Below are 17,759 nucleotides of genomic sequence, written 5' to 3' on the forward strand. Positions count from 1 at the left end.
TTTCTCGGTGGCTGTGGGACTGGCTTGGAATTTTATTCCTCTTTGCCTGCGTGCTATTGAGGTCTATTTTTCTTTCCGGCGGTCTTGAGAACATTTCTCTTTTAGTTTCTTATGGGTACTCAGCCAGAGCATACATTGCTTAGGGTATAGTTCCATTATGCCTTTGGGCGACCGATGCGCTTTACAAATGTTGATAACATGACATAACATAACCTGAAAGCTCACTAGATCACGGGGGAAAGAAAGGGGAGCAAACCCAGCCTCACCTACAGAACTCATGTAGGGGAGACCCAGACCACAAAACACAAACAAACACTTGCCTTTCTGGGCAGCCATCTCCGTTACACGGCAGACCCACACCGAAAAATGGGATGGGGTGGTGGGGAAGCTAGGACCAGATTGGCCAAGGAGTGAAACCCAATCACAGTAGAGAAAGGGTGGATATAAGCAGGGAGCAGGAAGTGCGGGTTATTCGGGTGTGGTTAGATGTGGAGGTGGCAGACGATCAAGAGACCAGCAGGTGGGAGCAAGGGGAGGCAGATTGTTAGGGCGATTACAGGGCGTGGTGAGGTATTGGCTTTAGGGTTAAAGTGGTACTGCTGTATGAGTGTGAGTGGTTGTAAAAAAACTGTAGGTAGAAAGATTAGTGTAAGTAGTGATTATAAAGTGAATGGAATGGCATGTAAGAAGGTGCCTGAATAGTTAGAGGAGGGAGTAATAATGTGATGGAGGGAGTAGCAATGTGGAGGAGAAATGACTAGTTTGGTAGAGGAAGGCATGAAGAGTGGATTAGGGAGGTATAGTTTGGAGGAGAGAAAAGCAGTAAGGAAAAGCAAGTAAGAAGAAGAGAGGAGTGATATTAAAGGAGGGAGGTGAGATCTAGAAAGTATGAAAGATATAGGAGGGCCATAATAGCAGAGAGAGTAAAGGGGGAGGAGTGGAGAGGAGGTGTAGAAAGGAAAGTACAAAGAGAACGGAGAGAGTGAGCGTGAAAGAAAGACATCAAACCTAACAGTGTGTCTGTAAAGGTCAATTAAGAAATTCCCTTTAAAACATTAGCAACTGGTTAGAGTAGGGAACTTTAGAAAGTCCCTATGGAGTTCAGATAAAAAGGCTGAAGGCCTTTGGGTTACAATCGCAGCATATCTAGCAGTGTATTTATTTATTTTTGCACTTATAGCAGCGCAACAAAACCTCAGGCATCAGGGCGCTAGTTACAGAGAGAGAGAGAGAGAGAGACAGAGAGACAGAGAGAGAGAGAGAGGGAGAGAGAGAGAGAGAGAGAGAGAGAGAGAGAGAGACACACACAGGATAAGCCTATATCAACTAAACAGCCATTTCATTTTGGGTGTGCATCGTGGACCACATAGGCAAATCGGTCGGGAGCAGGGCTTAACAAAATACATTTGTAACTCAATGGCTGCCATATAGATGCATTGGCCTTCTAATGTGGTAAAAGTGACTACAACCTTTGTGTAGCCACACTGAATTAAAGTGATCCCCACCCAAATACACAATGCATTTTCAGGGCGACAGAATCAGCCTAGGGCCAACAAAATGAGGTGAGTAAATCACCCAATCCTTGGGTAGCCATATGGGCTACTAAGTGCAGCACAACAGAAAAAAAGGGGTCCAGGGGGCAGAGGAACTTCAATAGAATCCCTATGGCCACAGAGTAAAAGACAAAAAACAATAAAGCTAGCAAAAAGTTACAGAAAGTTACGGAGCCAAACCACCAAATGTGAAATACTGTCCTCATAATATGCAAATACACAATTGATTACTCTTGAAGGACACAGATTCAGCGGATTACATTTTTACCTGGCCATGTTTTAATTTCGAAAGCACATGGACCATTGTCCTTTCCGAGAGTAGTACTGGCACACTACTCCAAATTGTGAAGCTGTTCAGCTGGCGCCAAAAAGTAATCTGAACTTCATCAATAATGTGCATAGTATACTTTTCTAGATCAGTAATCAGCAATGAGCCAACAATCATTGCCTGACCAGACAAGCAAGCTGTGGTCTCTTACTTGCCTTCCCCTACTAAGGTCCGCATCAGGAATCGAGATTGTGCACATTATGAAACTCTAAGCGGAGGCTCTATCCTGCAGTGATGGGGTCCGAGCGAGCAGGCTGGGAGGGAGTGACCGACTGAAAGAAAATAATCACCCTCTCATATATAATATCAATCCACTGCATAACTTACTGAATGACATTGTGTATTGCCAGGCACTTCAGTGTCAAAATCACAGATGTCAGACTGGTTCTCTTAATCTCGGGAACCATGTGTTCTGGCATGCATTTATCCCAGAATTCTTTGCTGTAAACTCGAAAGCACACTCCGGATGATGTTCTACCAGCTCTCCCTGTTCTTTGCACAGCTTCGCTCCTCAGAGATAAAACAGAAAAATAAGTGTTATGTGACCAAAATTACAATAAAACCATTCATTTAATTTCTACAATTCATGGTGGTTGGGGAGGAAAATCGGTAAAATCAGTTAGAAGTACAGGAAGTGGAGGGTGGTAAGCAAGTCTGATTTGCACCTTACTGGGCTGAACACAAAGCATTTTGCCAATATCTTTGCCCTTTATTTGTTCAGTGCAGCGCTCTACTAACTGATGTATAATTTTAGGTTCCGCAGAATACAATACTCTGGTCAGAAAGTCGACAAAGGTACAATGTCGAGATTAGAATGTAAATTTAAATCATATCATACCAGAATAAATTATGTCAGAATATAAACTAACATTTAGAGCGGGCGCGGCAGCCAATCAGATTGCTTAGAATGTGGGCTGTCTCATAATCTAAGCTTGCGTGTTGAGCTAGTTAAGTTCTACTCACACCCGCCTGCCATCTTTCCTCCTCTCCCCAGCCGCTTACCATCTTTCTCCTCCTCGCAACCACTGCTCTATCTTCCCTGGCTTCCATTTACCCGACAGTTGTCTGGAACCGCTAGGCCCGTCCTCACATGCAGTGGTGCCCCTATGGAAATGGAAGAGGGGATCTGTACGGAGCCCCGCCTGCCATTTCCATGGTGGCCATATTGGGTGAGTATTTGTTTGAAACAACAGGTAGCCCACTAACAGTAACCCATTGTTTCAAGCACATACATTGATGTCAGCAGTCAGGTTCGTAAACCTGAGGTGCTAAAAGCAATAACAACTGGCTCCCTGGGATGCACCAGGTGGTAACGAGCAGGGACCCTTGTTAAAGGTCCTTGTTCTAATTGGCATATTGACTCGCCCCCGGGCCTTTACCACCCGGTACAGGCCACAGAGCAGGCTATTATTGCTAAATAAGATCCATTTTGATATCAGAATGTAAAGAATAAGATACTGTTGTGTCTGTTAAAGAATTAGGTCCTACCTGGATGTCAGACAGTACAAATTAAGGTTTTGTTTTGATGGTAAAATGTATTGAATAACATACTATTGTTATAACAGAATATACTGAGTATTGCGCCATTTTGATGTTGGAATGTGCAGGATAGGATACTATTATGTCAGAATGTTTTGACTAAGGCACTACTTTGATGTCTGTATAGATTTAACACAATATTATCATGGACTGAATGTAGAGAGTAAGACTATTGTTATGTCAAAACGTTCATATAACGTTCTTTTTTGCTATCACAATGAAAAGAATAAAATGTTCATGTCTGAAAGTACAGAATAAGAGAATACTTTTTTACATTTTCTGTTTTTATTTTGATTGTACGTTGGTTTTTAACAAACCTTATTCATCAAAAAGTAAAATCATTAATCACAGATACAATCAACTAGGTCATATTGGAACACTCTTCCCCTCCCCATCAAAAATGAGCAAACGTTCTCAGGCTTCAAGAAATCTCTGAAAACGTGGCTATTTAACCAAGACTAAAATCCCCTTCCATGCTCCAGGAAATATCACTGTACTTAAGCCCTGCATTTAATGTTGTCATGTATGATTATTTTGTATTCTCATGTACTGCGCCCGATTGGCAATTTCCAAGTAATGTTTTTAACCAAGCTGTCTGTAACATCGCCGTGGTACCTAAGGGTTTGGGCGAGTAACAAATGCAATAAAATAAATAAATAAATAAAATACAAAATAAGCTACTGTTTTGGTGTCAGAATAAAAGGAAAAATATATGTTCATGTCTATTTGAATGCACAGAATAACCTACTACTGTATGGTATGTACAGAATAAGGTACTATTTTGATGTCTGTCAAACTACAGAATAAGGTATTATTGCTAAGTCAGAAAGTTCATATAACGTTCTTTTTTGCTATGACAATGAAAAGAATAAAATGTTCATGTCTGAAAGTACAGAATAAGAGAATACTTTTTTACATTTTCTGTTTTTATTTTGATTGTACGTTGGTTTTTAACAAACCTTATTCATCAAAAAGTAAAATCATTAATCACAGATACAATCAACTAGGTCATATTACAATTTTCACTTTCTTCAAATATTGCACAATTCATATTAAAAACGAGGTCTCCCGTGCAACATCTATAACCACACATTTTCACTGTTCAGATTAATATCATACACAAATCTACTAAAATATTCTTCCCTTAATTCCTGTAGAACAGGGCATTGAATCATTAAGTGCCTCAGGGATTCCAAAGGATCCTGACTCAGGGATTCCAAAGGATCCTGACAAAATTGACATATTGCACTTTCCCGTTGGCCCCTTAAAAATATGACTGCCCCCGTTATGTAACAAGTTAAAGCGAATTCTCTTAAATGTATCACTAAAACGACTGTCCAGACATTGCTTCAAGTAGTGTGGTAGGTGTCCCCTCTTATTAGACTCACAACTACAGTCTATACTTTCCTCTCTCTTCACAAGTTGCGATTCAGTCCAGGTCAAGAAGAACATGTTACTTACCCCTGGTAATGTTCTTTCGATTGGATGTTCCTCCCACGTATTACTCATCTTATGATAAATAATCTCTCCAGCTCTGCTGCTCCTGAATTAATGTTTGACAGAGGGTGCTGTGTGCAGTGTCGTCGAGTCGATGTCCCTCGAGGGCCTCCGTTCAACGTCATCATCAGCATAAATAGTGCATGCAGCGCCCGTTGGCTTCAGTTCTGTTTTATCCCCCTTCTGAAGAGGAATTACCAGGCGTACCCAAGACCGTAGGCTCACAGAAAGCGTAGAGTGTAGTAACACGAAAATTGTACGGCAAGGTAGACAGGGAGGGGATATAAGGAATCCGTGAAAGGAACATCCAATCGAAAGAAAGTTACATGGGGTAAGTAACTTGTTCTTCGAATGGATTGTGTCCTCCCACGTATTCTTCATCTTATGTTAGACTCCCAAAGCAGTAATAATTTGGAGGTGGGAGTACCAATTAAATTTAGATCTAATCATGGACCGAATGTAGGACGGCTTATGTAAAAAGTCCTCCCAGACTGGAGTAAGAATCCAGACAGTAATGTTTTACAAATGTATGGATAGACAACCAAGTGAGACTGCTGAACAAATATCATTGATGGGACACCCCTTTGAAGAGGCGCAGAGGTTGCCATTCCCCTTGTGGAATGAGCCCTTAGGCCTTCCGGCGGGTCCTTGCCCGCTAGTCTGTAGCATTCGCCAATAGCCAGGATAATCCACCTCGATATTGTTTGTTTGGTAACCACAAGGCCCAATTTGGGACCAGTATATGCAGTCAGAAATGGATCAACCTGGTGAAATTTAGCCATGCTGGATATATAAAAACAGAGAGCAGTTTTTGGGTCCAGTCTATGTAGCCTCTCCTCCTCCTTTCCTGGATGAGGAGGTGGGTAGAATGTTGGTAAGCTAATTTTTTGTGACAAGTGGAAGTCGGAGACTACCTTCAGTAAAAAAGAAGTTTTTACCCTGAGAGTGACATCGTCTTCATAGAATATCGTATGATGAGGTTTGCAAGAAAGAGCCTGCAACTGGCTTACCCTGCAGGCTGATGTTAATGCAATAAGCAAAACCTTTAATGTCAAGAGTCTTAAAGGACATGAGTGTAGAGACTCAAAGGGAATAAATGATAAAAACTTTAACACAAGATTGAGGTCCCAAACAGGTCCAATGAATGGAACTGGTGGGTATTCATTAGTAAGGCCCTTTAAGAATTGGACAATCAAAGGGATCTTAAAATATGAATCCTCCTCTGAGGAGCGCTTGAAAATGGACAGAGCTGCTAGGTAACCCTTAATGGTTCCAATCTGGGTACCACGTCCTCCTGGCCCAATCCGGGGCAATCGGGATCATGGATTTCCCGAACGTTCTCAACCTCCTGATCACATGAGGAATGACGGGGACTGGAGGAAACGCATACAAGAGTTGAAATTCCAAGTCCACTACGAACGCGTCTCATAGAGCACCTCTTGGTGGAAATTCCCTGGAGCAGTACTGTTCGCACTTCCGGTTGACACTGGTTGTGAACAGATCCACCTGAGGGGTTCCCCAAAGGGTTAAGATCTCTTGAAGGACTTCCTGAGCTAGTTCCCACTCGTAGGAGACTGTGCTCTGCCTGCTCAGGTGAACTGCTGATAGAGAAATTCCTTCTTGTACTGCCCAGAACCAGAGCTGTGTTGCCTCTCTGCACAGTGGTAGTGACCCTATATAGCCTCTCTTGTTGAGGTAGTACATGGCCACTGTGTTGTCTGTGATTATCAGGACATTCTTTTCCCGTACAGAGGACAGGAAGGCCTTCAGCGCTTGTCTGATTGCCCTCAGCTCCAAAAGGTTGTTATGTAGTTTGAACTCCGATGGAGACCAATGACCGCTGATTGTTAGATCGTCGGTGTGGACTCCCCACTCCGTGAGTGAGGCGTCCGTCACTACCTTTATCTCCGCCCATGGTTGCCAAAAAGATTCTCCCTTGTGAATGTTGTCTTTGCAAGCCCGTCACAGAAGGTCCTGAGCAACTCTGCTCGGAACTTGCAGGTGGTCCAACATCTTGCCTGAGAACTGGCACCACTGAGATCTGAGAGCCCATTGAAGGGATCTCATTCTCAAGTGAACCTCTGGCACCAGGAAAATGCAGGATGCTACAAGACCGAGCAACCTCAGAAAATCGAAGGTCGGAAGATGCTGGGCATTCTGGAATTTGGTAACCATCTGCAGAATGTGTTGATCTCTCACCTCGGGGGGCGAGGCTTTTCCTCACGAAGTATCCAGGACTGCTCCAATAAATTGGAGTCTTTGGGATGGTATCAAGTGGAACCTCTTGTAATTGAGGGACAAGCCCAGTTTGTGCAGAGAGTGGCAGGTTACGCTGAGAGGTTGCCCGGGCTTGTTTGGGTGAACGAGCCCTGATCAGCCAATCATACATGTAGGGGTAGGCGTGAATCCCCCCTCTCCTGAGACTCGCTGCCACAAGAGCCATCAACTTGGTGAAAACCCTCGGGTAGAGGTCAACCCGAATGGCAGAACTTGAAATTGATAATGAGAACCACCAACCACTAACCTCAGGTACTTTCTGTGCTTGAGATGGATTGGCACATGAAAGTAAGCATCCTGAAGGTCCAATGATACCAACCAGTCTTGGAGTTGGAGAGTCTGAAGGATCTGAGAAAGGGTAAACATCTTTAACTTGTCCTTCCTGAGGAACTTGTTCAAGTTTCTTAAGTCTAATATGGGTCTCAATCCTCTGTCCTTTTTGGGGATTAGAAAATACAGGGAGTACCAACCCTTGTTCATCTCTGCTACAGGTACATGTTCTATTGCACCTTTCTCTAGCAGGGTCAATATTTCCTGCAGAAGGAAGGATCTGGAATTTTGACAGAGTTGTATCCCGGTGGATGATCCTGAGGCCTTTTTTTTTTTTAAAAGGAAGGCAGTAACCTTGGGCCACAGTTTCCAATGCCCAAGCATCTGAAGTAATGCCTGCCATTCGTTCAGATACTGAGAAAATCTACCTCCCACTGGGGTCTTAGGGGTCACTGCCTGGTTAAGAGGCAGTTGAAGCAACGGCGGAGGGTAAAGTTGCTGCTGGTTGGGCTGACTTAGCACCTCTCCCTCGTCCACCACGAGGGAATCTTCTCTGACCCCTTTGACCGTCTTATCCTCTTCCTCTTCCAATTGAGGAGTAGAAACGAAAGGACTTACCCCTCCAAGAAGATGAGTCTGAATAGGGTTGTTGAGGTTGCCTAATGGCGGTACTAAGGGATTTAGCCGCCGGCCTTTGAGGTCTGCAGCTTCTGAAAACTCTCATCCGCCTTGCTGCCAAACAACCTTGACCCATCAAAGGGCATGTTGAATAGTCTTGCTTGCACATCTGGGGCAAACACAGAATTCCTCAACCACCCAAATCTGAGTAATACCGTGCTAGCAGCCATGGATCTGCTGATGCTGTCTGCAGTATCCAAACCTGACTGGAGACATTCACTCATTGCCTCCTTACCGTCCTTAATTATCTCCAGGAAGCCGTCTCTTTCTTCACCTTCCGGGATGTGATCAGCCGCAATGGCAACATAGTCCCACAGGGTAAACATAAATCTAGATAATGTGCAAGGCACATTAGTGGATTTCAAAGACATACTTCCCACAGTAAAAGCTTTTTGCGCCCAGGCATCCACTCTTTTGTCTTCCATCAGGCGGGATAGATGGGTAAACCGACTGCCAGGTAGACGTAGCCACCTGAATCACCAAGCTTTCAGGGGTAGGATGCTTGTAAGACATTCCAGGTTACTGCTGGAATACTTCCGTCCAAAGTTTTTATTTACTGCAGCCACAGTTTCTGGGGTCTCCCAATTAGCAGAGACTTTTTTCTGTAGTGCCATATGGAAAGGTAAAATTGGATCTTTCTGGGGACCTTGGTCCAAGATGTCAGTCATATCATCTTGTTCGAATGATGGAGTAGGCCTACTCCATCCCATGAATTCAATTACCTTTCTCATCAGTTTTCTGTATGATGAGTCAACATGCTCAGAGGGGTCAGGCCTGCCAAACTAACTCTGGCGAGGTATCCAAGCCACTAGCTGACTGGAGATTATCATACAAATCTATTAGTCTGGATTTGTCAGAAATAAGTTTCTCTGGCACATTGGAGGTGCCAAACTGTAGCCCAAATAGTGGGGCATCATCATCAGATGGTTGGTCTTCCTCATAAATGGCTGAAAGCGACTTAAAATAGTCTTTCTTGGGCAAAGGTTTGTAAACCTTATTGTGCCAGTGTCAACCTCGATTTTGGTGTCGACTGCTCCAACGCAGCCGGTGTTGGGAAAGACGTCAAAGTTTTCTACACCTTCTGCTTCTTTCGACGGAACCACAGTTGGACTCGGTTCTCGACTCGTCGAAGCTTGATGACTTTTTCGTCGGATCGAGTATGTTCTCGATGTGACGCAGGTTTTAAGCTTGGCTTCAAAGATTTAGTCTTTGACTTCCCCTTGTTGTCCTTATGTGGAGTGACTGGGGCATGGCTCTTTTGCTTTTCACTCGAGGGGGTTGATGCTGCATTCTCGAAGATTTGCATCATCTCACTACGAAACGTGTCCCACTTTGCAGGGGAATTGGATTTCGTAGGACACCTGATTACCTCCGTGGAGGAATCACTGGAGGTCGAAGGTGACCTATGGCGTCTCTTCTTGGCCTTCTTAGAGGAAGAAGATGAGGAGTGAAGCTATCAACTCCTCGATCGGGACCTTTTCGACTTTTTGTGTTGGGAAGAAGCCCTCCACTCATCAGTCTTTTTCTCCCTCTTCAAAGGTGACTCACCACCGCCAACTAACCTCCCCACGACCAGTTTACCTCTATGCTCCCTTAGAGCCTTCTCGGTCATTGCCTGACAGGATCCGCAGTCGGTGGTACAGTGCCCGGAACCCAGACATCACAGGCAGGCGCGGTGAGCTGGTAGTTGGACTTTTTAGAGATGTCCGAAATGCAAACGGAGAAGGAGAGAGAGGAGTCAAAGATGAGGAGTCAAAGATGACACCAAGTGCCATGATTTAGGGAAGGCTTTCTATTCTAGGACACTTTGAAACACAGTTCAGAGGATCCTGGCCCATAATTCAGAGTCCCGCTTCAGAACAAGGTTGCACAGGCCATTCAGGCCTGGAGCACTCCAGTTCGATACAGATTTTATGTTTGCCAGTAAATGCTCCCTAGTGATATCCAGCTTCCACTGTCCTCCATAAGCAAATTTAAAAGGCTGTTCACTCGTTTTTTTTTATACTAATCTTCAAAATGTTTACGCCAGACATCTTCTGGGATAGGATTAATTAATTCTGTAACCTCTTCTCTGGCTCTTGTGTTAACAATGCTCCAAAAGTTTCTACAATGATTCTGTAGGACAGTCTCTAGCATCTGTTCCCCATCTCTTTGAAAAAATAGATAGCTATTGCTTTTAACCCAGTTTTTATAAGCCTGCCTTTCACTCCCGATTTTTCCTCTATACTGCTAGGCCCCCATTATATTTCTCTGATGGTTCTACGCATTAGGCATTTTCTTATCTGAACATCCTTTGAGTACTTATGTGGACGGTTGGACCCAGAACGAACAGACTTTTTGTTCACAGAGTTCATGACTTTGGGCCTCATTACGAGTCCGGCGGTAACCGCGGCAGTAAAACTGCCTGGTTACCGCCGGACTCGTATTACCATTACGCCTCCATGATTCCCGGAATGACCGGGGCATTACAACCCTGGTTTTCCGGGAATCACGGAGGCGGAATGGTGTTAATCCCCATTCCCATCGAGTCCTATGGGACTCGATGGGAATGGGGATCATGGAAACACTGGCAGCATCTCGTAATGCTGCCGGTGTTTCCTCGGCCGCCTGCAGGCGGGCGGTGTTAAACCTGCCAGGTCAGACCTGGCGGGAACATCACCTCCTGCCTGCAGGAGTCGGGATCAGGCAGACCGTAAACAACGGTGGCGGCGGGTTTACCGCCAACGTTATTTCCGGACCGCCTGAGTTATAATGAGGCCCTTTATCTTTTATGAGCATACTGAAGTTCTCAACACCCAGGTGTCTTGCCTTTTCATGGAGGGTCGTCCAATTCAAAAACTCCCTAATCAGTCTGTCAAAGCTATCGAAGCTGCTTCTATTCCAGCCAATCTGGTTCTTTTTCTGGTTGACTGCTATGTTTCTGCAGCATGTTACCCCTTGGCAGACTGATCATTGGGTCGAGGTATAAAACCACCAAATCACGGTCACCTAGTAAGAGACACCAGTGAGCCCACACATGGACTCCCAAGGAACTTGACCGAGAGTACAGAGTTTTTAGATATTACTATGTAGTGCAGCCATGAGGTCAGTTTGTCTCTCTGCCAGGTTGACTGAGGCGGGAAATCTCCCAGTAGCTGACCATTTGCCACTATTAAGACCCAGTCTTCCCATAAATCATGTCATAGCACACTATATTCCACAAGAAGTAAGATCTAGTTATTTCCCCAAATCTATGGACAGAGGCAAACAGTGAGAATAAAAGTTCCCCACCATGGCAATTTCCGAAACTGGAAAGGCGTCCTTATAGTTTTCAAGCACCTTGGATAGGACCTCTAGCATGGATTCCAAATCACAATGAGAGGGTGCCAATATACATTAACCCCAAGGATTCCTCTATGCTCCTTGGAGTATAATTTCCCAGTTATGCCTAGTGCATGTTTAATCATTGTGCAAAACCACCCCCCACCCCCCCCACACGTGCCCACAATTTACTATGAGGGCCGTCTGGGACGAGAAAGCGCCCCGATTAATGAAGATCTCAAGACCCATACAGTGCAGGCTAGTTGTTCCGAACAGCTGACTCACCAATGTCGGGAACATTAAAACTCCTGACAAGCCGTGAGGATGGAGGCGCACCATACGAAAGGCCAGTTGGGAAACCGGAGGATACTGAGCAAACTGGAGAGCAGGTGAGATTGTGGTAGTGTCAGAAGAGGAGGCTCCAAGACTAGAGGTCTGCTGCACTTAAGTAAGGAGCAAGAGGCGCTCTACTGGGAGAGACACTGCAGTGCGAGGCCCGGGCAGCCTATGCAACGCTGGCTATAAAACAAAGCTTACCATGGACAACGCACAGACCGCAGAGCATGCCGAAACAGCCCAGAGAGACCAGTGAGCCCACACATGGAGATTGGGGCACTGGGGTGCTTCGAGGCATACACTGCACGCCAATTGAAAGTAATTGGAAAGCCTGGGAGAACTCGAGCAGGGAAGCTGGGGGAGCCTGGCAAGCATGTGAAGTTGTGAAAAAAAGGTGGGCAAAGACCCAATACGTGAATGTAAAATAATATGAACTTTTGAGAGTATTAAAACATTGGCAAAGTCCTGGCAGCACAGTATACCAGGCACTTTGAATGCAAATCTAGGACCAGCATCTAAAATACAAGTCAAGTTTTAACCAAGTCCTGGCATGTGAGTATACCAGGTCTTTTTTTTGTTCATGAGTCACGAGACTCACACCTGAACTGTGAGGAAAGCAAGCCAGAGGAGAAAGTGTGAAATGAAATGAAGTGAATGTGTGAAACCTAGGGGAAGGGAAACAAGTCCCTTGGAAGGAAGAGATTGTAGGGTGAAGAAAGAACAATCTCTCGATATGAAATCCTTACAGTATAATTGAAAGTGGAGGAAAAACAGAGAAGGTGAATACCCTCATGGCACTTATGAGACTGTGAACTGTGAAAGAACTAAGAAACTTAACGGAAGCGAAAACCCTTCCTATGATGCTGGAACCGTTGGTTGTTTATTTCTTTGACACCCTTTTGGAACTATAAGTTTAAGTTGTGAACTACAGCTGCAAGTGGTAGTGAGAGAACATTAAGCCCTTTTGCACTTTATGGCAGGTTTAGTGTGTAAGGGTCAGCGTAGGGTTTTGGACATAGTACAGAAGACTTTTTCTTTGGACATCTTGACAGAGACCATAGTGTGTTTTGATGAGGCAGGGAAACCCCTCCTAGAGTCAGGGAAAGAAGGGCTTTTCTCCAATCCATTTCTTTTAATAAAGGTTTTTAGCAATCAAAACTATGCCTCTGTGTCCGAGCCTTACTCACAATATCTGTGCAGTGAAGTGTGAATTTAACTCACTACAAAATATCATGTGCATGATTGAGAGAGGCTGTAAGGGTGCATGACTGCTTGTGTGCAGGTGTATGTGTATAGGAGAGTGGGCGATGCCGGACCACTGGTTCCTCCAGCGCCTCACACACATACATAATCACAGTGTGTGCATGTGAGGTGCATGGCTTTTTTTGACTGGGCATGTATGATAGATGCCTAGTAAAAGAATACCATGCCTGCACCATGGGGCCCCAGCGACTTGCATACATACATACATAATCACATTGATGGTGTGCATGTGAGGTGCTGGGGGGCCCAGGGTGTATCAGCACAGCCAGATGCAATCCAAACTCCCGAGATTGCTGGAGATGCAAAACGAAAAACACCAGCTGAAGCTGACGTGAACAGAAGACACAGACGGAATTGCAGAGTGAGCACAAACTGGAAGCAGTGTTGAGGAAGGTGACAAAAGAAGAAGCCCAGACGGTTGGGAGACATGCTCCCAACCCAAAGTGAGCTGCTTCAAAGAGCAGAACGATGCGGAAGCCGTGCAGAGATAGCAGAGCTCTGGAGCAGAAGTGAAGTGCAGTCCGCTGAAGGTGCGTGGGAGCTGTCACTGAAGCAAGCAGAATGCAGAAGGCCCACCGAAGCAGCATAAAGTTAATCAGAGACGCCAGAGAAGGTGAGTTGGCCTGCAGTCAGACAATAGATAACAATTTTGAATACTGAACAATAAAAATAAGAGTCGAAAGAGCGCAATTCCGCTTATTTGAAATATCAACCTGGGGAAACCTGTAACCCGCATTACACATAGCCAAGAGACTATGAAGAAGTAGCAGAGAGGCAAAAAGGGTGCATCTCCCGTTTCATGGGATACCAGTCGGGGAAGATCTGTAACTCCCATTGCCAACAACCAAGGGGCTATCAAAAAGCAGAGAAGAGGCAACCTGAGCGCAATCCTTTTTTGGGACACCAGCTTGGGGGAACTGTAACCCATAGTACCACAGACTAAGAGACTATAAAGAAAGGCAACCATTGTTCAGCCCTTCTGACAAGGGATACTGGTAGGGAGAACAACAAATATTGCCACTGAAATTACTTAGTTGTACGAGTTTTTATTTCTGGCAGGAGAGAGTACTAGGAAAGGGACCATTAGTAGTTAGTCCTGGCAGGCGAGTATACCAGGAAAGAAGATATTTTGAAGAAGTGTTGTTGTGGCAAAAAGGTGTGGTTGTCACGTACCCATGCCACACGTGCTGCTGCTTCCCTTAACCTCCTGCCCAAGCCACGTACAGCCACTTTTGACAGAATAGGACGTCTACAATCACCTGATATGGAAGCTACTCAAGAATTAAAGGATGAACTACAGAATCTGTGGTTGGAAGTGGCTGCCTTGCATCAAGAGAACACCATGCTGAAACAAATAGTTGCCCAAGGTGCTGTTGCCTCATAAACGAAGGTGCAGTGGCTCATGTTTCCTCAATAAAATACAACAGGGATCCCCGTAAGCTTACAGAGTTTTGTAATCACTGCCAGATCCACTTTCCTTTACCTCTCGATGCATTTCCAGCAGGACAAGGCTAAAATTGGTTATATTTTAAGCAACTTGACGGGTAATCCCCTCTTCTGGGATACCCCTTATGTGACCGCCAACAGTGCCATGTTTAACAGTTTTGCTGAATTCGAGAAGACGTTCATGGAAGTTTTTCAATCGCCCAACTTTGTCTCCACCGCCCAGAATCAGCTGATGGATATATATCAAGGTTCCATGGACTTGGTTACTTACCATAGCCATTATCATTTACTGGCTGCAGACGTTCAATGCCCTGAGGTGACCCAGAAAACAATATTCAATTGTGATTTACAAGAGGAAATAAAGGCCAAACTTGTACACAATCCTGAACCTGATACCTTGCAAACCATAATAGAACGTGTTCTACGTATCAATCACCACCTCACTGAAAGAATGAATGAATGTAAGAAATCAGAACGGTTCTGCTTTCCTCGTCGACTCTAACACCAAGCAGTACCGCACCAGAACCGATGCAGTTGGGAGTTATGCGTTGATCTCTAACTGAAGCAGAATGAAAACGTAGACGCCAAATACATGTATATATATGGGATACATTACTCACCGTAATCGTATTTCTGATGCTTGTATCTGCTTAGATTCACATGCTGTACATAGGCCGACATCTAGTGGAAGCTGCGGAGTATTACAGTTTGTTTTTCGAAACTCGAAAATGGCCGTCGACACAGGCGTGCCAGTAATACTATCCCTAGTGTGACGTCCACTGTACCCAAGATCCCTCACGCGTCTAGGATCCTCAGATTGTATTTTTTCTGACATGAGGAAGCATGAGGAGTAGCGTGAGTACAGATAATCCAAGCAGATAGACAGAAAGGTAAGACTACAAGCAATCATGCGCCTTCTCTCGGAGGGGAGGAAGGGTGGGTCGCATGTGAATCTAAGCAGATACAAGCATCAGAAATACGATTACGGTGAGTAATGTATCCCTTCTGAGGCTTGTGGAATCTGCTTAGATCACATGCTGTGCATAGATTAGCGAGCAGTACCAGAAGAAGGAGGTGGGATGTGAGAAGGGTCATGAGCAAACAGGTGTCTTAGAACCGCTTGTCCCACTTGTGTATCTGTCTTGGAATGAGTGTCAATGCAGTAATGCTGAGTAAAAGTGTGAATAGAGCTCCAAGTAGCTGCTTTGCAAATGGTGTCGAGGGGAACATTTGCAATGAAAGCCAGAGTGGCCCTAATGCCTCTAGTAGAGTGGGCCCTTGGCGTAAAAGGCCGAGTTTTTTCAGAAAGAGAGTAACACAGCTGTATACAGTTGATAATCCACTTCGAGATAGCGCCTTTAGAGACGCGATCTCCCTCTCTGCCTGTAGCTACGGAGACAAACAGTTGATCTGTTTTCCTTAGCGGTCTGGTTTTATTTACATAGTAGAGGACCGCCCTACGCACATCTAGGGTGTGTAGTTTCACCTCAGCCGAGCTTTGCGGGTTCTGGAAGAAAGCCGGAAGCTCGATGGACTGGTTTACATGGAACTTTGATATAAATTTAGGTGAGAACCTAGGGTGTGTGCGTAAAACCAGTTTGTCTTTGTGAATAGTAATGAAAGGATCCTGCACTGACAGAGCCTGAATTTCACTGACCCTTCTTATAGAGGTAATGGCTACTAAGAAGGCCGTTTTATAAGTCAGGTGTTTGAGACTACTTTTATGCATGGGTTCGAAAGGGGGGCCCATGAGCTTAGCTAGCACCACATTAAGGTCCCATCCTGGCGGTGGGTTTGAAATAGGAGGGTGAAGTCTCTTTACTCCTTCCATGAAGGCTTTAACTACTGGTACTTTCCACCACAACACCTTGTTATGGGATGTGGTGTAAGCCGAGAGGGCTGCCAGGTGTACTTTCAGAGAGTTAAAAACCAATCCTGCATCGAGCAGGTGGAGCATGTATGTCACGACGTTGGAAGGAGTGCAATCAACAGGGTTGATTTGTTTATTCTGGCACCAAATAACGAATCTCTTCCACTTGTCAAAGTAACAGTGCCTTGTGTTTGGTTTCCTGGATTCTTTTAGGATGTCCATACACCTCTGTGGTAAATTGAGATGTCCAAACTCTATGACCTCAGGAGCCATGCTGCCAGGTTCATTGAGTTGGGTTGCTGGTGCACTGTTTGACCTTGTTGCTGGGACAGTAGGTTGTACCAGGCTGGAAGTTTGATGGGCTCGCACACCGCCATCCTGCGTAGGTGTGGAAACCATGGTTGTCTCGCCCACATGGGAGCAACTAGGATGAGCGTCATCGATTCCTTGTTCATCTTGTACACCACCTTCCTGATGAGAGGAGTTGGTGGAAAAGCGTACGCAAACATCCCTGACCAGTTCATCCACAGAGCGTTCCCTTGTGAGTCTGGCTGGGGGAACCTGGATGCAAATCCTGGGCATTGTTTGTTTTCGCTTGTGGCGAATAAGTCTATAGTGGGGAAACCCCACTGAGAGAAGAGATCTTCTACGATCTCTCTGTGAAGGACCCATTCGTGTTCTTCTGGGAGGGAGTCTCTGCTTAGAGCATCCGCTAGGGAATTGAGCTCTCCTGGAACATGTTGCGATGACAGGAAGATGTTCCGTCTGAGTGCCCATATCCAGATTTTCTGGGCAAGCTTGGACAGATTTGGCGAACGAGTCCCTCCTTGCTTGTTCAGATAGAACATGGCTGTCGTGCTGTCCGTCCGGATCTGCACCGACAGGTTTAGTAGATGGGGCTCGAACGCCCGAAGCGCTCGGAATACTGCCAGAAGCTCTAGGAGGTTGATGTGGTTCTTGGCTACTGAGTGAGACCAGAGACCCTGAGCTGTGTGGTGGAGATGGTGAGCTCCCCACCCAGTCAGGCATGCATCTGTAGTCACCACTGCCTGTATTTCGGGATCGTAAAAGGGTTTTCCCCTTGCGAGATTCTCTCTTGTCCACCAGTGTAGGCTCTGTACAAGTGTTGGCGAAACGACCACTAGATCGTCCCACTGACCACTTGCCTGAGACCACTGTTTCGCCAACCATTCCTGCATGGGACGCATGCGCAGACGCGCGTGGGGGACCAGGTAAATGCATGACGCCATCATGCCCAGTAACCGCATTGCTTTGCGTACCGTTATTTGTTGACCGGACTGATAATGTGGAATTTGCAGTAGTATATTCCGAATTCTCTCTTCCGAAGGAAAGGTCAACCCTTCCTGAGTATCTAGAATTGCTCCTAGGAACTGTTTTGAGG

General features: G+C 45.3%; 1 protein-coding gene across 15 annotated transcripts in view; it reads right to left on the reverse strand.

Annotated features, from left to right (window-relative positions):
- DHX40 (DEAH-box helicase 40) overlaps positions 1 to 17,759 on the reverse strand; it is a 1,529,377-nt gene that overhangs the window by 664,093 nt on the left and 847,525 nt on the right. For all 15 annotated transcript variants that reach the window (XM_069615133.1, XM_069615132.1, XM_069615130.1 and 12 more), the window contains one exon: positions 2,209 to 2,391. In XM_069615133.1, the coding sequence (XP_069471234.1) occupies positions 2,209 to 2,391 (183 nt within the window). The remainder of the gene's footprint in view (positions 1 to 2,208; positions 2,392 to 17,759) is intronic.

This window comes from Ambystoma mexicanum, chromosome 9 (genome assembly GCF_040938575.1).
Source record: "Ambystoma mexicanum isolate Mex_15411 chromosome 9, UKY_AmexF1_1, whole genome shotgun sequence".
Classification (NCBI taxonomy): domain Eukaryota; kingdom Metazoa; phylum Chordata; class Amphibia; order Caudata; family Ambystomatidae; genus Ambystoma; species Ambystoma mexicanum.